The following is a 19,685-nucleotide window of genomic DNA, read 5'->3' on the forward strand; positions in this document are numbered from 1 at the left end:
CACCATCTGTGTCTGCCACACTAGCCTTCCATGTCATTTCCGAGTTCGACAATGTCAGTGCTATTCCTGCAATATCTGGTCCAAATTACAGCCCCTCATTACACCCTGCTCGCCCATTCACTTCTGCAGTACCAACTATGCCTGCCGTGCCATGTTTTCAGGCATCTTCAGAGACTATACAACCAGCCATTGTTCTGAACGTGTGTGCTAGTAACATTTCCGCTCCAGTGATGCCGGATCCTATTATGAACTGTTGTGCAGCGGGACTGCAGGCCTTCCAAGAAACGCTGAAGCCACCTTCGTCTCCACCTCCAGTCCGCCTACCCTAGCTATCTCCCCTACACGAGGACAATCCAGTTTCATGGTTTGCACTGGTGGAGCACCTCTTCGAGCTGCATCAAGTGACTGATGACAACTCCAAGCTCCTATGTTTGGTCACACACCTTCACGACCACTTGGATTTAATTTGTGATCTCCTACTTTCGCCTCCACCACCACCGAAGTATGAGTTCGCCAAGAAAACAATACTGGACCAACTTCCTGCTTGCCACAAGAATTGATAATGAAGATTCTGTATGAGGAGCACCTGGGGACCACACTCCGTCACAACTTTGGTGCTGCCTCATGTTACTCATAAGTGAGCACATGATGCCAGACGTCACCCTGTGGGCGGTATGGTATGCCAAGTTACCTACTGACCTACAGATACACCTACTGCCGCACTCTTTTGAGTCTATCGGTTCTTGCCTACACATCGCAGATCAGCTGTATGCGCTCCTGCACCAGAAACACCCAGCTCATCCACCATCGCTGTGTGACACTACACCTCCTGTTTACTGGCCCTCTGCAGGCAGGGGCAGAGCCCATTCCGCTTCCACACCTTCTATGCTGCCAGGCAGTACTCATTTGCCCTCTCCTCTTTCTGAGCACTCAAGAATCACCCATGCTTCATACATCCTGATTTATGTCCCAGAACAGATCAACGAGGACAGCCTCCCCCGCTATCACAGTCACTGCCACCACCACATCCAGCTCATCCATACTGTTGGTACCACAAGATTTTTGGGGCTGAGGCCAAGAAGTTCATGTTACCTTGTAAACACCCAATGCCGACCACAGGAACTAAGTGACACCGAGTCCTGCGAGGAACTTCACAGACATCCCCTAACATTGCACTCCGTCCACTCGTCCCCTCAGCTGAGCGGTCGTTTATACATGACAGACATTTCATTGCAGTTTGTCTACCTAATCGACACTGGCGCTGACATGTCTATCATAACTCGATCATTGGCTGCTGCCAACTTTTCACTGATGTAGTCTCTCCTACGAGCTGTCAACGCATCAATGTTACAAACTGTCGATTCTGTGAAAGTAATGGTGCACTTATCCGCTTCTCAGCATTTTCCGTGGACATGTACATCGCCGACATCGACAAACCAATTCTCGGTATGGATTTTTTTGTCCCATTACAAGCTCTCCCCAAATGTAGTCCAGTGTTCAATGTTACACCACCTGTCAAACACTCAGATGCTGTACTCCGGCACCCACTCTCCTCATTCTGTTTCCACCTTAACATGGGATTTAGTCCATGAGTGTTCCACACTCGCGGGCAAGATTGTAACCTGCATCATTAACCTACTTTCAGAATACGGCTCAGCAGTGCACCTCTGTCAGGAGAACGACGAGCTGAAACAATGCATTGCTCACACTTACAATGAGCTCACTGCGGCCCGCACCTCGCTGTTGAAACTGCAATCTGCAGTTCCTTTACTGGATCGGACTTCATTGCCAAGCATCAGTTTGAACACTCATCAGGTTAGTTCAGAAACATTCATTGCGTGTGACGATTTGTGTTCAGTGACCTCCGCACTGCCCAAGCACCCATGCAGCCGACCTCTACAAACAAGCACAAGCTGCGCTCACGTAATAGGCATGTGACTTTCATGCTGCCTTTTCTCACTTGCGCTAATGGCTACACCTCATCATGGCCCACTCATCCCAAAACTCCATGTCAGTATGGTACTCAGCCTTATGTGCAGTTATCAGTCTCTTCCATGACTGAATCACTGACTGAATGACATACAAGATAATTACCACTGTCGGCCCTCTTATTAGACACAAGGTTAGACACCTCGACCCCAATAAGTTGTGTGTGGCCCAGCAGCAAATTAACTAACTTCTGGAGGCAGGCATTTGACAGCCATCAGACAGCAATTGGTCTTCACCAATTCACCTCACCACCAAACACAATGGTTCTTTTCGAATGTGTGGTGATTACAGAAGTTTAAATGCTCGCACTGTCACAGACAATTACCCTGTGCCAAACATACATGACTTCACTCATATGTTATCGGGCGCCACAATCTTCAGTGTGACTGACGGCAAACATGCTTATCAGCAGATTCTCATAGTGCTGGAAGACATTCCAAAGACTGTGATCATCTTGCCACTCGGTTTGTTCAAGTACAACTTCATGCCATTCGGTTTAAAGAATGTGGCACAAACATGACAATGTTTCACTGACTCAATCTTATGACGATTCGAGTTCTGCTTCGCATACCTGGATGACACACTCAATTTCAGTAAATCGACTGAAGACCATGAAGATCATTTATCCCAAGTCCTCCAGACTTTGGCATCCAACGATGTGGAGGTCAACAAAGAAAAATTCCAATTGCCTCAGTCTTCTGTGACATTTCTGGATTACACACTGTCTCCGCAGACAGAATACAGCCTCCCAAACCCCACGTGCAGGTTATCATGTCATTGCCACCCCCAGCTACGTACAAAGAACTCAGACGTTTCTTAGGTACTATAAATTACTACTGCTGTTATCTACCTCCTGCTGCCACCATGCAGGCCCTGCTAATGGACTCGTTCTCCAGCAAACAAACTTTGGGCATTAAACCAGTCTGTTGGACTGAACCCATGCTAGAGGCCTTCAGGGCTCTTAAAACAGCTTTAGCTCACGCAGTCATACTCACCCACCTGACCCATCTGCCGACTTGTTCACCACTACGGACAGCAGTGACATCGTGGTCGGGGCAGTATTACAACAGAGCAAAGACGACACAGTTTCACCACCGCATTTCTTCTCTAAAATACTGTCTACAGCACAGAAGAAATACTCTGCTTTTGATAGAGAGCTTCTGGTGGTGTATGAGGCTGTCAAACATTTTCGCACTGACATCGAGGACCATCCTTACTTCATTCTTACTGATCACAAACCACTGGCAGACGCCTTCTGCAATCCGCCAGAGGATCTTCCTCCCCGACGCTTCTGCGACTTCAACCTGGTCTCTCAATTTACTACAGACGTATGCTACATCAAAGGTGCGGAGAACATCCCCACTGATTTCATCTCGCTGATCAATGCTGTTTCAAGTATCATCAATTTATCCGACCTCGCCGCTCTACAGGCTTCGGATGAGTGTGTGTGTGTGTGTTGGGGTTTATGGGCGCTCAACATCGAGGTCATCAGCGCCCTGACACACAGTAAAAGGAACGAATGTGGAGAGACCTAATAAAACTGAAAAACACACTCAAAGCAGGAAAAGAGGGAAAATACGACCTGAGAAGGTAAAACCTAAGGTAAGGGATAACATAGCGACAAGAATGACATAGGAAACCGTCAGTGTCTGGCCACTTACATAAAATATGGGCGAGCTTGTCACACAGGAAACAAGTTAAAATCCCCTCCCTAAAATCTTTGTAAAAACATTCGACATGGCACAGAACTTTAAAACTTTAACCACATTCGTCCGAGTGTTGCCTAAAAGAGTTGGCAGGTCCGCTGGCAAGGCAGCCGCGGCCCGCTGGTCAGAAAATAAAACGCAATCCAATAAAACGTGGCGCACAGTGACCTGGACGCCGCAAGCACCACACAGTGGAGGGTCCTCCCGCCGGAGCAGGAAGCCATGCGTCATAGGGCTGTGGCCTATTCGAAGCCGAGTGAGGAGAACCTCGTCCCGTCGATGGGGCTGAAAGGAAGTACACCACACACGCGTTGTGGGCTTGACTAGACGGAGCTTATTGTCAGTCACGTCCAGCCACTCGTCCTCCCACCGACGCATGACCCGTGAGCTCAACAGCGAGGTGAGTGCGTGCAAGGGGATAGCACACTGAGATACTTGTGGGGCGAGACACGCCTCCTTGGCTGCGAGATCTGCCCCTTCATTCCCAGCAATGCCAACATGCCCCGGAACCCAGCAGAAAGCTACAACCTTCCCCAGTCGCTGTAGTCGGAGGAGGGCATCCTGGATGGTCTGGACTACTGTAACTGCCGGATACAAATGGTGCAATGATTGAAGGGCACTGAGGGAATCGGAACAGACAAGAAATTTAGGAGAGGAAGAATGTCTCATCTCCTCCAGCGCCCGCAAGATCACAGACAATTCTGCATCAAAGACCGTGAAAGGCGGAGGCAGTCGGACCTTAAGGACACGATCCGGAAAAACAACGGAGCAGCCAACGGAATCCCCTTGTTTCGACCCATCCGTAAAAACCGCTACATAGTCGTGGTGCTCAGATAAAACAGCAGAAAATGCTGCATGAAAAACGGTGGCAGGAGTGCAACCCCTCTTGTACTGCAATAAATCTAAAATCACTCTGAGCCTCTTCAGTAACCAGGGTGGCAGGTGGTTAAAACCCTGGATTTGGGGTTGTACAGACTCCACACCGAGCGACTCTAGAACACGTTGCACACGGATCCCAAATGGCAACGTAGCCCGGGGACGGCGGGAAAAAAGGCGGTCCAGAGGTGGATGGGCAACAAGATGGTGAGCAGGCGAGCTGGGAGCCGCAAGAAACTTACAAGCCTGGCGCACCAGAAGGAGCTGCCGCCGGATGGTAAGTGGCGGTTCGCCAGCCTCAGCACAGAGACTTGGTATGGGACTGGTCCGATAAGCACCCGTGGCCAGTCGAATCCCAGCATGGTGGACAGCGTCAAGGATCCGCAAATAAGACGGCCTCGCTGACCCATATACTGTGCACCCATAGTCCAGCCGCGAACGCACAAAAGCCCGATAAAACTGAAGGAGACGCGCCCTGTCCGCGCCCCAAGACCTGTGGCTGAGGCACTTGAGGATGTTGAGTGCCTTCAGGGATCTGGCTTTCAAGTCACGTAGGTGTGGCAGCCATGACAACCTGGAGTCAAAAATTAGTCCCAGAAACCGCACTGCGTCTCTAGAATGTAGGACAGCATCCCCCATATGCAAGGCAGGCAAAGTAAAAAGACGACGAGAACGATTAAAAGGAACACAAACACACTTATCGGCAGAAAACCGAAAACCTGTCTTTGCAGCCCACTCCTCTAACCGCCGCACTGTTAGCTGCAACTGACGGCTCACGGTTGCAACACTGGAGGAGGAACAGAAAACAGCAAAGTCGTCCACAAACAAGGAGCACTGTACTGGACTCCTCACTGTAGACGTTATACTGTTTATGGCTATGGCAAAGAGGGTAACGCTTAAAACACTGCCCTGGGGGACACCGTTCTCCTGCTCAAAGCGATCAGACAGTGTGTTACCAACGCGGGTCCGAAAAAACCGCTGAGACAGGAAAGACCGAATGAAAATGGGGAGGCGGCCACGAAAGCCCCATTGATGCAGTTGTGCAAGAATACAGTGTCTCCAAGTAGTATCATATGCCTTGCTGATATCAAAGAAGATACCGATACAGTGATGCTGACGGAGGAAAGCCTGCTGAATAGCCGCCTCGAGGAGTGTCAGGTTGTCGACTGTGGACCGAAATTTTCGGAATCCACACTGAAAGCGGCTAAGGAGCTGCCTGGTCTCTAGCAGCCAGACCAGACGACGGTTAACCATTCGTTCCAGGGTCTTTCCGACACAGCTTGTCAAGGCAATACTACGATAACTACTGGGACATGTGCGGTCCTTGCCTGGTTTGAGGAGAGGGATGAGGATTGCCTCCCTCCACGAGGTGGGGAAAACTCCCGTCCGCCATATGAGATTAAAACATTCGAGGAGGATTTCCTTTGACGCCGCTGGCAGATGGCGAAGCATGGAGTACCGGATGCGGTCGTAACCTGGTGCGGTGTCAGAAGCCGCAGTAAGTGCCGATTCAAGTTCCCACATGGAGAAAGGGGAGTTGTAGGCCTCAGAATTGTTCGACCGAAAGTCCAGCTTCGCTCGTTCGACAGTCGCACGGTAGCGACGAAATGCTGGATCCTGGGTTGCAGTGGCAGTACTTTGTGCAAAATGCTCTGCCAGCGTCTGAGCAATGGCTCTGGGTGTTGTTTGGAGGCATCCCTGGTTCAGGACTGCAGCTATTGGTAGACGGCTGCGTTTACCGGAAATCCTCCGGATGGCTTCCCATACTTTTGTGGAACAAGTGGAACGGTTGATGGAGTCCAGGAACTCCTGCCATGACCTTTTCTTGCTCTCTTTAATGACACGGCGTGCCCTGGCTCTCGCGATGCGAAAGGCGGTAAGATTGACTGCTGTTGGGCGGCATTTAAATCGGCGAAGAGCCGCACGCCTGTCCCGGATGGCTGTCGGCACTCATCCGTCCACCAAGGCACAAGGCGCCGCTTAGGAGGGCCAGAAGACTGTGGCATGGACAGGTCAGCAGCATGATGGATCACAAGTGTGATGTGATCCACCCATTCCTGTACGCTGTTGTGGCGTTCAAAGACAGCCAATCGAGTGAACAGAGGCCAGTTAGCCCTGCCAACCATCCACGATGGCGGCCTCTGCTCCAGCAATACACCATCCAGGAGATGAATGAGGATGGGGAAGTGATCGCTGGAATGAAGGTCGTCAATGACCTCCCAGTGAACAGAGTCGGTGAGGGTTGGAGAGCAGAAAGATAGGTCAATGGCTGAGAATGACCCTGTAGCAGTAGAGAAATGAGTCGGAGTACCTGTGTTGAGGATGCACAACACTTGAGATGTGAGGAGGCTCTCCAAAATTCGACCTCGAGCGCAAAGAGAAGTGGAGCCCCACAGGACATGATGGGCATTGAAGTCTCCCAGGAGGAGAAAGGGGCGCGGGAGTTGGTCGATAAGATCTGTGAGAGCGTCTAAGGTCATTGCATCCAGAGGGGGTAAATAAAGGGAGCAAACAGTAAGCCTTCGACGGGAATGAATTGCAACTGCAACTGCTTGCAGGTCAGTATCCAGGGGGAGAGCAGAGGAGTGGTGGTCATTAGTGACAAACACGGCGACTCCGCCTTTGGCTCTGTCTCCAGTCAGGTCATCTTTGCGATACAACGTATAGCCCCTGAGTACAGGAGCATCAGAGGGTTTTAGATGTGTTTCCTGTAAACACAAGCACAGGGGGCGTTGCCGTGCTAGGAGGTGCAGTTCCTCCACATGTGCCCGGAATCCATTCATGTTCCACTGTATAATGGGAGCCATCGATCAGGGTGGGAGGACCTTCAGTCGCACTTTCTGTCGGGGAGGAGAGGCCACAACAGGTGGAGGCTCAGTTTTGGGGCGAGATGATTGCCCCAGTCTGACATCAACCTCCATCGCCTCTGAAGAGGAGTCGAGAGAGACGTCAGAAAGAACGACATCAACATCAGCAGACTGTAGGACTTCAGTCTCCTTGAGCGGTCGAGTCTTCACCTTTGGTTTGGGCTTCGATTTTCTGGCCAGAGGTGGCAGTGGAGCCAAAACCTCAGAAGCAGTAGGGGGTGTAGCAGCGCTGGGCATTGCACAAGACTGGACCTGGGAAGGGGAAGGAGGTTCCATGACGTCAGCGACCACGGCCCGGTCAGAAGGCCGGGGAGGAGCAGCAGGCTTCACAGGAACAGCAGCAGCACACGTACATTGACAAACGCAGGTGCTAGTGCTGACAGTAGCAACCTCCGTTTGTGTAGCGGCATCAGTTTTCAAGACTGGCTGTTTCAGAACGGAAGAAAAGGAAGCAGCGAACGTGGGCGGCTGCAGGGACTTGTAAATTTTCTTTGCCTCACCGTACGGGATGCGTTTGGTGGTTTTAAGTTCCTGGATCTTCCGTTCCTCAAGGAAAACTCTACATTCCCTACTCCACACAGGGTGATCCCCAGAGCAGTTGACACACTTGGGAGGAGAGGAGCAACCAACTCCCTCATGGGCGGCTTTACCACACTTCCCGCAAGTGGCTTCCCCTTTACAGCCGAGAGTAGTGTGTCCAAAGCGTTGGCACTTAAAACACCACATGGGGTTGGGGTAATAAGGCCGTACACTGAGACGTAGGAAACCTGCCTTCACATACTCGGGCAATTTGGTGCTGTTAAACGTAAGGATGAACGAGTCAGATTTCAGGAGAGCACCATCCACCCGTTTCATAACGTGTTGCACGTCGACAATTCCTTCCCGGGACCATTCAGCCTTCAGTTCGTCTAGGGGAATATCAACGAGATCTCGGCAAGTCACAACACCCTTGCTGTAGTTCAAGGTGTTGTGAAATTCAGTCTCAATCGCAAACTCCCCAAGAAATTGTGCCTTCTGAAGGTTCTGGACTTGCTGGAAGCTAGATGTTTCAACCAACAAGGTGCCATTTCGCAAGCGCTTTACAGATTTTAATGTACCAGCAATACCTTCTAAGCCTTTCTGGATGTAAAATGGCGAAACTTTGTCGAAACTCCCATCTTTTCTTTTAATTATAAGAAACACATTCTGCGAAGCAGCATGCGTTCTGTTACTACTACTACCTGAATCAGGAGGACTGGCTACACGAGCCCTCTTGTGAGATTGGGTGTTAGAACCTACCAGCGGCCCACCCTTTCCGCTGGGGGGAGAAGAAGAAAAGTTCGAGGGTTCCATCTCGGTCCCACGAGCAGCTAGGGAACTAGGAGTCCACCTAGACAGAGCCCCGCATGCCTAGGTAAGCCTTATACAACTGAGGTGCGGCAGACTCCCCAGAGGTCGCCCGCTAACGACTGTTCCACCTCAACAGCCATGCATCTCATCGGCGCGCAGCACACCTTGAGATTGAGGGGTTTTTTATAGAGGTGTATTCCATCCTCGCGACCCGGGCGGTCAAGCCAAGATCCCCATTCCCTGAGACACACAACATTCCACCGCTGCGCCGCACGGTGGTCGTTGAAGTATGCTTAGAGGTTACGGTGACAGGGGACTGGCGGCGCTTACCAGTCCCCAGCTCAGGAACCCCGGGGTCGCCAAGCCCGTACCCAGCAAACGAATGCTGAGCCCCTGGGGGCGCTTCGGATGAGGACACTCAGGGTCTGCTCATGGACCCACAGTCTTCACTCATGTTTACCAAGGCTAAGTTCCCTGGCATTTCAGACGAAGTGTGATGCGACTCTTCTACGGGCATTCTGTGGCCTTTGCTCCCACCCACAATGTGCCGACAGGTTTTCGACGCCTTGCATAATCTCGCCCACCCCAGCATCTGAGCCACCACTCGCCTCGTCACCGAGCGTTTAGTGTGGAAAGATGTGAAACAGGACTGTCAAACATGGGCACACAGCTGCATTTCCTGTCAATGAACCAAAATAGGGCGTCACACCTCTCCACCACTCGGCAAGTTTGACATCCCTAAGTGACATTTCCGTCATGTACATATGGATCTTATTGGTCCCCTGCCTCCATCGGAGGGCCACAGGTATATCCTGTCCACAACAGACTGAATGTCTCGTTGAGTGGAAGCTATCCCCTTACCCAACATCACAGCAGAAACTGTGACCAAGGGTTTCGTTTCTTCTTGGATCACTAGGCTCGGCTGCCCGTCCTCCATCACAACCGACCACGGTCGACAGTTAGGATCTACACTTTTTACAATTCTCTGTATTCTTTGTGGTATTAAAAAGATCCATACAACAGCCTACCACCCACAAAGCACCCACCCGTTGGTGGAACGATGGCACTGCACCCTTAAAACTGAACTCAGGTGTTACAACTGTCTCCGGTCTGCAGCACTTCCTTGGGTGTTGCTGGGCCTACATTCTACATTTAAACCAGATTTTCATGGGACAGTTTCCGAATTTGTTTTCGGTGAAAACCCAGTTTTACCAGGGGAACTAATTCTCCCCCAAGATCCTGGAGAGTCCCCCTCCTTCCCAGACTTTATCGGAAGGATGCATGCACACTTTAGGAACACCCGGACAGCCATTCCTCACCTGACACTTACATGCCGACTGCACTCAGCACTTGCTTACACATCATGCTCAGGAACGACTCTATCAGACAACCCTTACAACCTCCTTACCTCGGCTCCTTCAAAGTACTCCGGAGGGGTGAGATGATGTTCAACATTATGATAAAAGATCTCTACACAGGCTGAAGCCTGCCTTTGTAGACTCCGACACCCCTCTGCCATCCCAGTTGGACTGCCCGAGCACATGTTCTTTTGACAAACCCGCTAACAAGTCCAAGCAACCTATAGTTGGGTTTTCTTCGTCCAATGAGTCACCACCACAGCTCACGGGTTCCTCAGGCATGTCATCATCATCCCTCTCACAGGTTTTGAAGACATTTCAGGTGCTAGAGACACGGATACCCCGTCCTTCATATTGCGCCGCAATGTACCACCTGACCGCGTCGATGACATGTCGTTTATGGTGTTAGATAATCATGTTCTTTTACTGCTCACCGACAGCACAGGCCCGACCCTCACTGAGGAACTCAACGTCAAGATAGAGCACAGCTTGTCTCTCCCACAGGAGTGCGACCCATCATGTGTTCGAGCTTTCATTTCTTCAGACGGCTCAGTATGCATTCGGGGAAGGCACACTCACATGCCACCTCCTCTCGCATACCGCTACTCCTGAGTTGGCTGATGCATTAGTCCTCCCTGCTGCTTTTTGGATTATGAGTTGGACCGGCAGGCGCTCACCACACCTTCATATGCCGACCCGACGGAGAAGGAGCTTCCGGTCGTATGCCTGCCAACTTGCACCACTCATGCCGAAGCTGACACCCACACGACCTCCCCTCAGTGGTCATAGACTGTAATCCGTACTGTGGTGTAGGGGCGGGGCGGGGAGGGGGGGGCTGTGTGGCATCGATAGCTCACATGAACCACACAAATTACAATCTCTGGAACATGAACTGCTCTGACGATTAATTCAGTCTGCCTTTGTACTTCATGCAGTGTTCATGTGTATCAGTCTTTATGGTAAAATATATGTGTATATGGAAAACTTGGGAACTGTTTATTACGTATATTATGATCTGTATCCAGAATTCCATATAGTGTTCAGCCACAGAGATTTACATAATTTAGACAACAGATAAATCACTAAGAGGGTTATATGTTATAATACATTCAGAAATAGAGGATGAAGGAGCTAAGACATGCGACCCCAAATATATAAAGAATGAATAAGTATACCATGGTGCAATTTTTCCAAGTTATAGTGGAAAATATGGTGAATTCCCTGATATTTGCAAATAACTTTTATCAGTTATATATGCCAAATTATGATACCAACTTTGTTTCTTCTACTGAAACTACATACTTTTTTCTGTGGTACTTGAAAGAATCTTCTAATAGAACTTCAATGGGTGTGGTTTTTGCCAAGTTATAGTGGAAAAAATGATGAATTCCCTGATATTCGCAAATAACTTTTATCATTTATATATGTCAAAATAGGATACCAACTTTGTTTTTTTCTACTGAAACTACATACTTTTTTCTGTGGTACTTGAAAGAATCTTCTAATCGAACTTCAATGAGTTAACATGTATGGGACATAGCCACATAGAATCAAGATAACAGCACCACCAACCACTGTCCTGACATCAGGAGGAGAGGTTCCACAAACACCTGTACTATTATACCACATGTCAGAAAACACACAACTCAAGCAAGGTTTAAGTCTTTATTATTATGGCTATCATGCCAGTGCCCAAAATGTTGGCCTAAAGCATTGCTGCACACTATAAAGTGATTCTGTAGAAACAATACTGTGTGTAGAATTTCATTTGGAGTTAACCAGAACAAAGGCCCATGTTATAAGGCAATTCATGGCTCCAGGAGTTGCCAGTGTTTCCTAATAGAGGTCTTGTTTTACCTTCCTAATAGAGCTCTTGTTTTAATTTTCACCACAGATAAAAGTATGAAGTGTTACATTTGGTGAGTGTCCATATCATTTTGTGTTTCCTGAACAAACATTCCAGTGCTCTCCAAATGTTCTCTAAAGTGGGGGTCTGTCATTACATATGTGGAATAGGAGGGACATATGTCGTGTTGGTATAACACTGATTGCTTTACATCAAGTGGGATGTCTTCCAGTAAGTGCAACAGCAGCATGTCTTAGAAGTTTGAGATACCTAAGTGTATTTAGATTCTATCAATAAAACGGGGACCAATTATGTGTGTGTCCAGAAATATAAGCACTGAATGTTGAGAGAGAAAAAAAATGTTTTATCTATTTCTTGAAGTCAGTATGCATTTTCAACTGACAATTGGTGCATACTGCAAAGATTGACTTGCCCATCATTTGTAAACAATACTTATCCGTTAAACAAAATTCTGAAGAGACATGCTGCATCATTTTTACTTTTCATAGATAACATTCAGAAAACTGTAACCAATTTTGAAGGTCACTGTTATGAAACTGTAGATGTACCAAAATGTGAAGGGTATGAAACATGGTGAAATGAAGTGCTCACAAAACATTTCTTTGGTTGATCCCTCTCAAACTACCGAGATGCCTCCTTTTGATATTTGCATTATGTGCTACTGCTGGCATAATGTTATCATTAGAGACCGGTTTATATTATATTATATTTCCTTCTTATAAAATTGTTTTTAGTACTGAACACACAATCTTACTACTGAACATTTGGAACAGTACTTTATCATTTATGTTTACAATAATAGAAAAATGTAAAATAAATTGTAAATGATGCTTTGGTCCAATAGTATTAATTAAAAGTTAATGCTGTTCAAAAAAAATTCATGATTATATGTTGTTTATTAAATAAAATGTTATGGAGCTTTTGAGCATGCCCCTCTGCATGTGATATATCTCAAAGTTTGTCCTGTACATGTTGATTGTTTCACTGCTACTCACTCGCATCGCATCCGCTTGTTACCGACAACAATAGCAAAGAAGGAACAATGCTTGAAACACAGTATGCAAATTTTCAGAAAATAATCCAAGAAAGGCTCCTTTCCTAAACTCTCTCAGAAAGTATTCTGAAAATGATATCAGCATGCTAAATGTGCCGATTTTTCGCATGGCCAGCACTCTTCTTCACAAGTTATATGCACAGGTTCGACTTTGAGATATAATGCACGCAGTAACTACCATGTTTTTTTATTATTTGATCTTGCATATTTCGACACTTTTCATGCATTTTTAAACATTTTCATGCATTATCATAATCATCATCATCATCATCATTTAAGACTGATTATGCCTTTCGGCATTGAGTCTGGAGCATAGCCCCCCTTATAAAATTCCTCCATGATCCCCTATTCAGTGCTAACATTGGTGCCTCTTCTGATGTTAAACCTATTACTTCAAAATCATTCTTAACTGAATCCAGGTACCTTTTCCTTGGTCTGCCCCGACTCCTCCTACCCTCTACTGCTGAACCCCTGAGTCTCTTGGGTAACCTTGCTTCTCCCATGTGTGTAACATGACCCCACCATCTAAGCCTGTTCACCCTGACTGCTACATCTATAGAGTTCATTCCCAGTTTTTCTTTGATTTCCTCACTGTGGACACACTCCTGCCATTGTTCCCATCTACTAGTACCTGCAATCATCCTAGCTACTTTCATATCCATAACCTCAACCTTGTTGATAATGTAACCTGAATCCACCCAGCTTTCGCTCCCATACAACAAAGTTGGTCGAAAGATTGAACGGTGCACAGATAACTTAGTCTTGGTACTGACTTCCTTCTTGCAGAAGAGAGTAGATTGTAGCTGAGCGCTCAATGCATTAGCTTTGCTACACCTCGCTTCCAGTTCTTTCACTATGTTGCCATCCTGTGAGAATATGCATCCTAAGTACTTGAAACCGTCCACCTGTTCTAACTTTGTTCCTCCTATTTGGCACTCAATCCGTTTATATTTCTTTCCCACTGACATTACTTTCGTTTTGGAGATGCTAATCTTCATACCATAGTCCTTACATTTCTGATCTAGCTCTGAAATATTACTCTGCAAACTTTCAATCGAATCTGTCATCACAACTAAGTCATCCACATATGCAAGACTGCTTATTTTGTGTTCACATATCTTAATCTCACCCAGCCAGTCTATTGTTTTCAACATATGATCCATAAATAATATGAACAACAACGGAGACAGGTTGCAGCCTTGTCTTACCCCTGAAACTACTCTGAACCATGAACTCTCGCACAGAAGAACCCCAAAAGTGCCCCACTTGTGACAGGATACTTTCCGGGACTGGATCAGACTCTGAATGTGGCTCTCCAGCAGGGATACGACTTCCTCAAATCCTGCCCTGAAATGAGATCCATCCTTCATGAAATCCTCCCCACTCCACCAAGAGTGTCTTTCCGCCGTCCCCCTAACCTGCGTAACCTCTTAGTTCATCCCTATGAAATCCCCAAACCACCTTCCCTACCCTCTGGCTCCTACCCTTGTAACCGCCCCCGATGTAAAACCTGTCCCATGCACCCTCCCACCACCACCTAGTCCAGTCCTGTAATCCGGAAGGTGTACACGATCAAAGGCAGAGCCACGTGTGAAAGCACCCACGTGATTTACCAACTGACCTGCCTACACTGTGAAGCTTTCTATGTGGGAATGACCAGCAACAAACTGTCCATTCGCATGAATGGACACAGGCAGACAGTGTTTGTTGGTAATGAGGATCACCCTGTGGCTAAACATGCCTTGGTGCACGGCCAGCACATCTTGGCACAGTGTTACACCGTCTGGGTTATCTGGATACTTCCCACTAACACCAACCTGTCAGAACTCCGGAGATGGGAACTTGCCGTTCAGTATATCCTCTATTCTCGTTATCCGCCAGGCCTCAATCTCTGCTAATTTCAATTTGCCGTCGCTCATACCTCACCTGTCTTTCAACAACATCTTTGCCTCTTTACTTCCGCCCGACTGACATCTCTGCCCAAACTCTTTGCCTTTATAAATGTCTGCTTGTGTCTGTGTATGTGCGGATGGATGTGTGTGTGTGTGTATGGGTGTGTACCTGTCCCTTTCTTCCCCCTGGGGTGGGTCTTTCCGCTCCCGGGATTGGAGTGACTCCTTGCCCTCTCCCTTGGAACCCACATCCTTTCGTCTTTCCCTCTCCTTCCCTCTTCTTTCCTGATGGGGCGGTGGTTTGTTGCGGGGGCTTGAGTTTTGTGTGTATGTTTGAGTGTCTATCGACCCCTGCCAGCACTTTCGTTCGGTAAGTCACATCATCTGTGTTTATATATATATATATATATATATATATAAAAACAAAGATGAGGTGACTTACCGAACAAAAGCGCTGGCAGGTCGATAGACACACAAACAAACACAAACATACACACAAAATTCAAGCTTTCGCAACAAAATGTTGCCTCATCAGGAAAGAGGGAAGGAGAGGGGAAGACGAAAGGAAGTGGGTTTTAAGGGAGAGGGTAAGGAGTCATTCCAATCCCGGGAGCGGAAAGACTTACCTTAGGGGGAAAAAAGGACAGGTATACACTCGCACACACGCACATATCCATCCACACATACAGACACAAGCAGACATATTTAAAGACAAAGAGTTTGGGCAGAGATGTCAGTCGAGGCAGAAGTGTAGAGGCAAAGAAGTTGTTGAAAGACAGGTGAGGTATGAGTGGCGGCAACTTGAAATTAGCGGAGATTGAGGCCTGGCGGATGACGAGAAGAGAGGATATACTGAAGGGAAAGTTCCCATCTCCGGAGTTCGGATAGGTTGGTGTTGGTGGGAAGTATCCAGATAACCCGGACGGTGTAACAGTGTGCCAAGATGTGCTGGCTGTGCACCAAGGCATGTTTAGCCACAGGGTGATCCTCATTACCAACAAACACTGTCTGCCTGTGTCCATTCATGCGAATGGACAGTTTGTTGCTGGTCATTCCCACATAGAATGCATCACAGTGTAGGCAGGTCAGTTGGTAAATCACGTGGGTGCTTTCACACGTGGCTCTGCCTCTGATCGTGTACACCTTCCGGGTTACAGGACTGGAGTAGGTGGTGGTGGGAGGGTGCATGGGACAGGTTTTGCATCGGGGGCGGTTACAAGGATAGGAGCCAGAGGGTAGGGAAGGTGGTTTGGGGATTTCATAGGGATGAACTAACAGGTTACGGAGGTTAGGTGGACGGCGGAAAGACACTCTTGGCGGAGTGGGGAGGATTTCATGAAGGATGGATCTCATTTCAGGGCAGGATTTGAGGAAGCCGTATCCCTGCTGGAGAGCCACATTCAGAGTCTGGTCCAGTCCCGGAAAGTATCCTGTCACAAGTGGGGCACTTTTGTGGTTCTTCTGTGGGGGATTCTGGGTTTGAGGGGACGAGGAAGTGGCTCTGGTTATTTGCTTCTGTACCAGGTCGGGAGGGTAGTTGCGGGATGCGAAAGCTGTTTTCAGGTTGTTGGTGTAATGATTCAGGGATTCCGGACTGGAGCAGATTCGTTTGCCACGAAGACCTAGGCTGTAGGGAAGGGACCGTTTGATGTGGAATGGGTGGCAGCTGTCATAATGGAGGTACTGTTGCTTGTTGGTGGGTTTGATGTGGACGGACGTGTGAAGTTGGCCATTGGACAGGTGGAGGTCAACGTCAAGGAAAGTGGCATGGGATTTGGAGTAGGACCAGGCGAAACTGATGGAACCAAAGGAGTTGAGGTTGGAGAGGAAATTCTGGAGTTCTTCTTCACTGTGAGTCCAGATCATGAAGATGTCATCAATAAATCTGTACCAAACTTTGGGTTGGCAGACTTGGGTAACCAAGAAGGCTTCCTCTAAGCGACCCATGAATAGGTTGGCGTACGAGGGGGCCATCCTGGTGCCCATGGCTGTTCCCTTTAATTGTTGGTATGTCTGGCCCTCAAAAGTGAAGAAGTTGTGGGTCAGGATGAAGCTGGCTAAGGTGATGAGGAAAGAGGTTTTAGGTAGGGTGGCAGGTGATCGGCGTGAAAGGAAATGCTCCATCGCAGCGAGGCCCTGGACGTGCGGAATATTTGTGTATAAGGACGTGGCATCAATGGTTACAAGGATGGTTTCCGGGGGTAACAGATTGGGTAAGGATTCCAGGCATTCAAGGAAGTGGTTGGTGTCCTTGATGAAGGATGGGAGACTGCATGTAATGGGTTGAAGGTGTTGATCTACGTAGGCAGAGATACGTTCAGTGGGGGCTTGGTAACCAGCTACAATGGGGCGGCCGGGATGATTGGGTTTGTGGATTTTAGGAAGAAGGTAGAAGGTAGGGGTACGGGGTGTCGGTGGGGTCAGGAGGTTGATGGAGTCAGGTGAAAGGTTTTGCAGGGGGCCTAAGGTTCTGAGGATTCCTTGAAGTTCCGCCTGGACATCGGGAATGGGGTTACCTTGGCAAACTTTGTATGTGGTGTTGTCTGAAAGCTGACGCAGTCCCTCAGCCACATACTCCCGACGATCAAGTACCACGGTCGTGGAACCCTTGTCCGCCGGAAGAATGACGATGGATCGGTCAGCCTTCAGATCACGGATAGCCTGGGCTTCAGCAGTGGTGATGTTGGGTGTAGGATTAAGGTTTTTTAAGAAGGATTGAGACGCAAGGCTGGAAGTCAGAAATTCCTGGAAAGTTTGGAGAGGGTGATTTTGAGGAAGAGGAGGTGGGTCCCGCTGTGACGGAGGACGGAACTGTTCCAGGCAGGGTTCAATTTGGATGGTGTCTTGAGGAGTCGGATCATTAGGAGTAGGATTAGGATCATTTTTCTTCGTGGCAAAGTGATACTTCCAGCAGAGAGTACGAGTGTAGGACAGTAAATCTTTGACGAGGGCTGTTTGGTTGAATCTGGGAGTGGGGCTGAAGGTGAGGCCTTTGGATAGGACAGAGGTTTCGGATTGGGAGAGAGGTTTGGAGGAAAGGTTAACTACTGAATTAGGGTGTTGTGGTTCCAGATTGTGTTGATCGGAATTTTGAGGTTTTGGAGGGAGTGGAGCTGGAAGTGGGAGATTGAGTAGATGGGAGAGACTGGGTTTGTGTGCAATGAGAGGAGGTTGAGGTTTGCTGGAAAGGTTGTGAAGGGTGAGTGAGTTGCCTTTCCGGAGGTGGGAAACCAGGAGATTGGATAGTTTTTTGAGGTGGAGGGTGGCATGCTGTTCTAATTTACGGTTGGCCTGTAGGAGGATGCTCTGAACAGCCGGTGTGGATGTGGGAGAGGAGAGATTAAGGACTTTTATTAAGGATAGGAGTTGACGGGTGTGTTCATTCGCTGAGTTGATGTGTAGGTGAAGGATTAGGTGGGTGAGGGCAATGGATTGTTCAGTTTGGAACTGGTATAGGGACTGATGGAAGGAAGGGTTGCAGCCAGAGATGGGAACTTTGAGTGTGAGGCCTTTGGGGGTAATGCCAAATGTCAGACAAGCCTGAGAAAATAAAATATATATATATATATATATATATATATATATATATATATATATATATATATATATATATATATATATATATAAAAAAACAAAGATGAGGTGACTTACCGAACAAAAGCGCTGGCAGGTCGATAGACACACAAACAAACACAAACATACACACAAAATTCAAGCTTTCGCAACAAACTGTTGCCTCATCAGGAAAGAGGAAAGGAGAGGGGAAGACGAAAGGAAGTGGGTTTTAAGGGTAAGTCTTTCCGCTCCCGGGATTGGAATGACTCCTTACCCTCTCCCTTAAAACCCACTTCCTTTCGTCTTCCCCTCTCCTTCCCTCTTTCCTGATGAGGCAACAGTTTGTTGCGAAAGCTTGAATTTTGTGTGTATATTTGTGTTTGTTTGTGTGTCTATCGACCTGCCAGCGCTTTTGTTCGGTAAGTCACCTCATCTTTGTTATTTTTTTTTTATATATATATATATATATATATATATATATATATATATATATATATATATATATATATATATATATATAGTTATAATAGAGGGAAACATTCCACGTAGGAAATATATATCTAACAACAAAGATGATGTGACTTACCAAATGAAAGTGCTGGCAGGTCGACAGACAGTTACAGAGCACTGTTTCCTTTATGTCGACCTGCCAGCACTTTCATTTGGTAAGTCACATCATCTTTGTTGTTATATATATATATATATATATATAAAATTTGAGGAAAAGAAAGAAAGAAGTGATGAAGATATATATATATATAACAAATCAATTAAGTACTACATGAATATTGCCAAAAAATTAACATTTTTGAAAAATATTCTCTCATAATAACCCTACAGAGGGGAGATGGCATTTTTGACAAAAATAATTCATAATCGATAAACTGAAAAGAAGGACAAATAAGCTGTGCATTCGATGCCACTCACCATAAATACCAGCCTGAGATGATTTCCGAGAACTGTCTGGAGGATAAAAATCGGAGTGAGGGGGAAGCTGGAAACCATGTGGGCTCTGCGGGGACTTCAGATTTTCATGACTTCCAAATGGACTTGATGCCTGGAACAGAATGGAAGTTCGTTAGTCAAAACAAAGTACTACTGCCTCATCAAATGCTAGTTCTGAGTACAGTTTGAGTTTGTCAGTTTATTCAACCAGTCAAAGCATTTTAAGAGCAGACATTACCTTAAAGAA

At 47.4% G+C, this 19,685-nt stretch overlaps 1 protein-coding gene across 1 annotated transcript in view; it reads right to left on the reverse strand.

Moving 5' to 3' along the window:
* The window catches only part of LOC126474447 (MAP kinase-activating death domain protein), a 596,268-nt gene that overhangs the window by 257,134 nt on the left and 319,449 nt on the right, over window positions 1–19,685 (reverse strand). Inside the window, exon 26 of the mRNA XM_050101918.1 lies at window positions 19,421–19,550. Coding sequence (XP_049957875.1) covers window positions 19,421–19,550 — 130 coding nt within the window. The remainder of the gene's footprint in view (window positions 1–19,420; window positions 19,551–19,685) is intronic.

The sequence above is a fragment of the Schistocerca serialis genome, chromosome 4 (genome assembly GCF_023864345.2).
Source record: "Schistocerca serialis cubense isolate TAMUIC-IGC-003099 chromosome 4, iqSchSeri2.2, whole genome shotgun sequence".
Lineage (NCBI taxonomy): Eukaryota > Metazoa > Arthropoda > Insecta > Orthoptera > Acrididae > Schistocerca > Schistocerca serialis.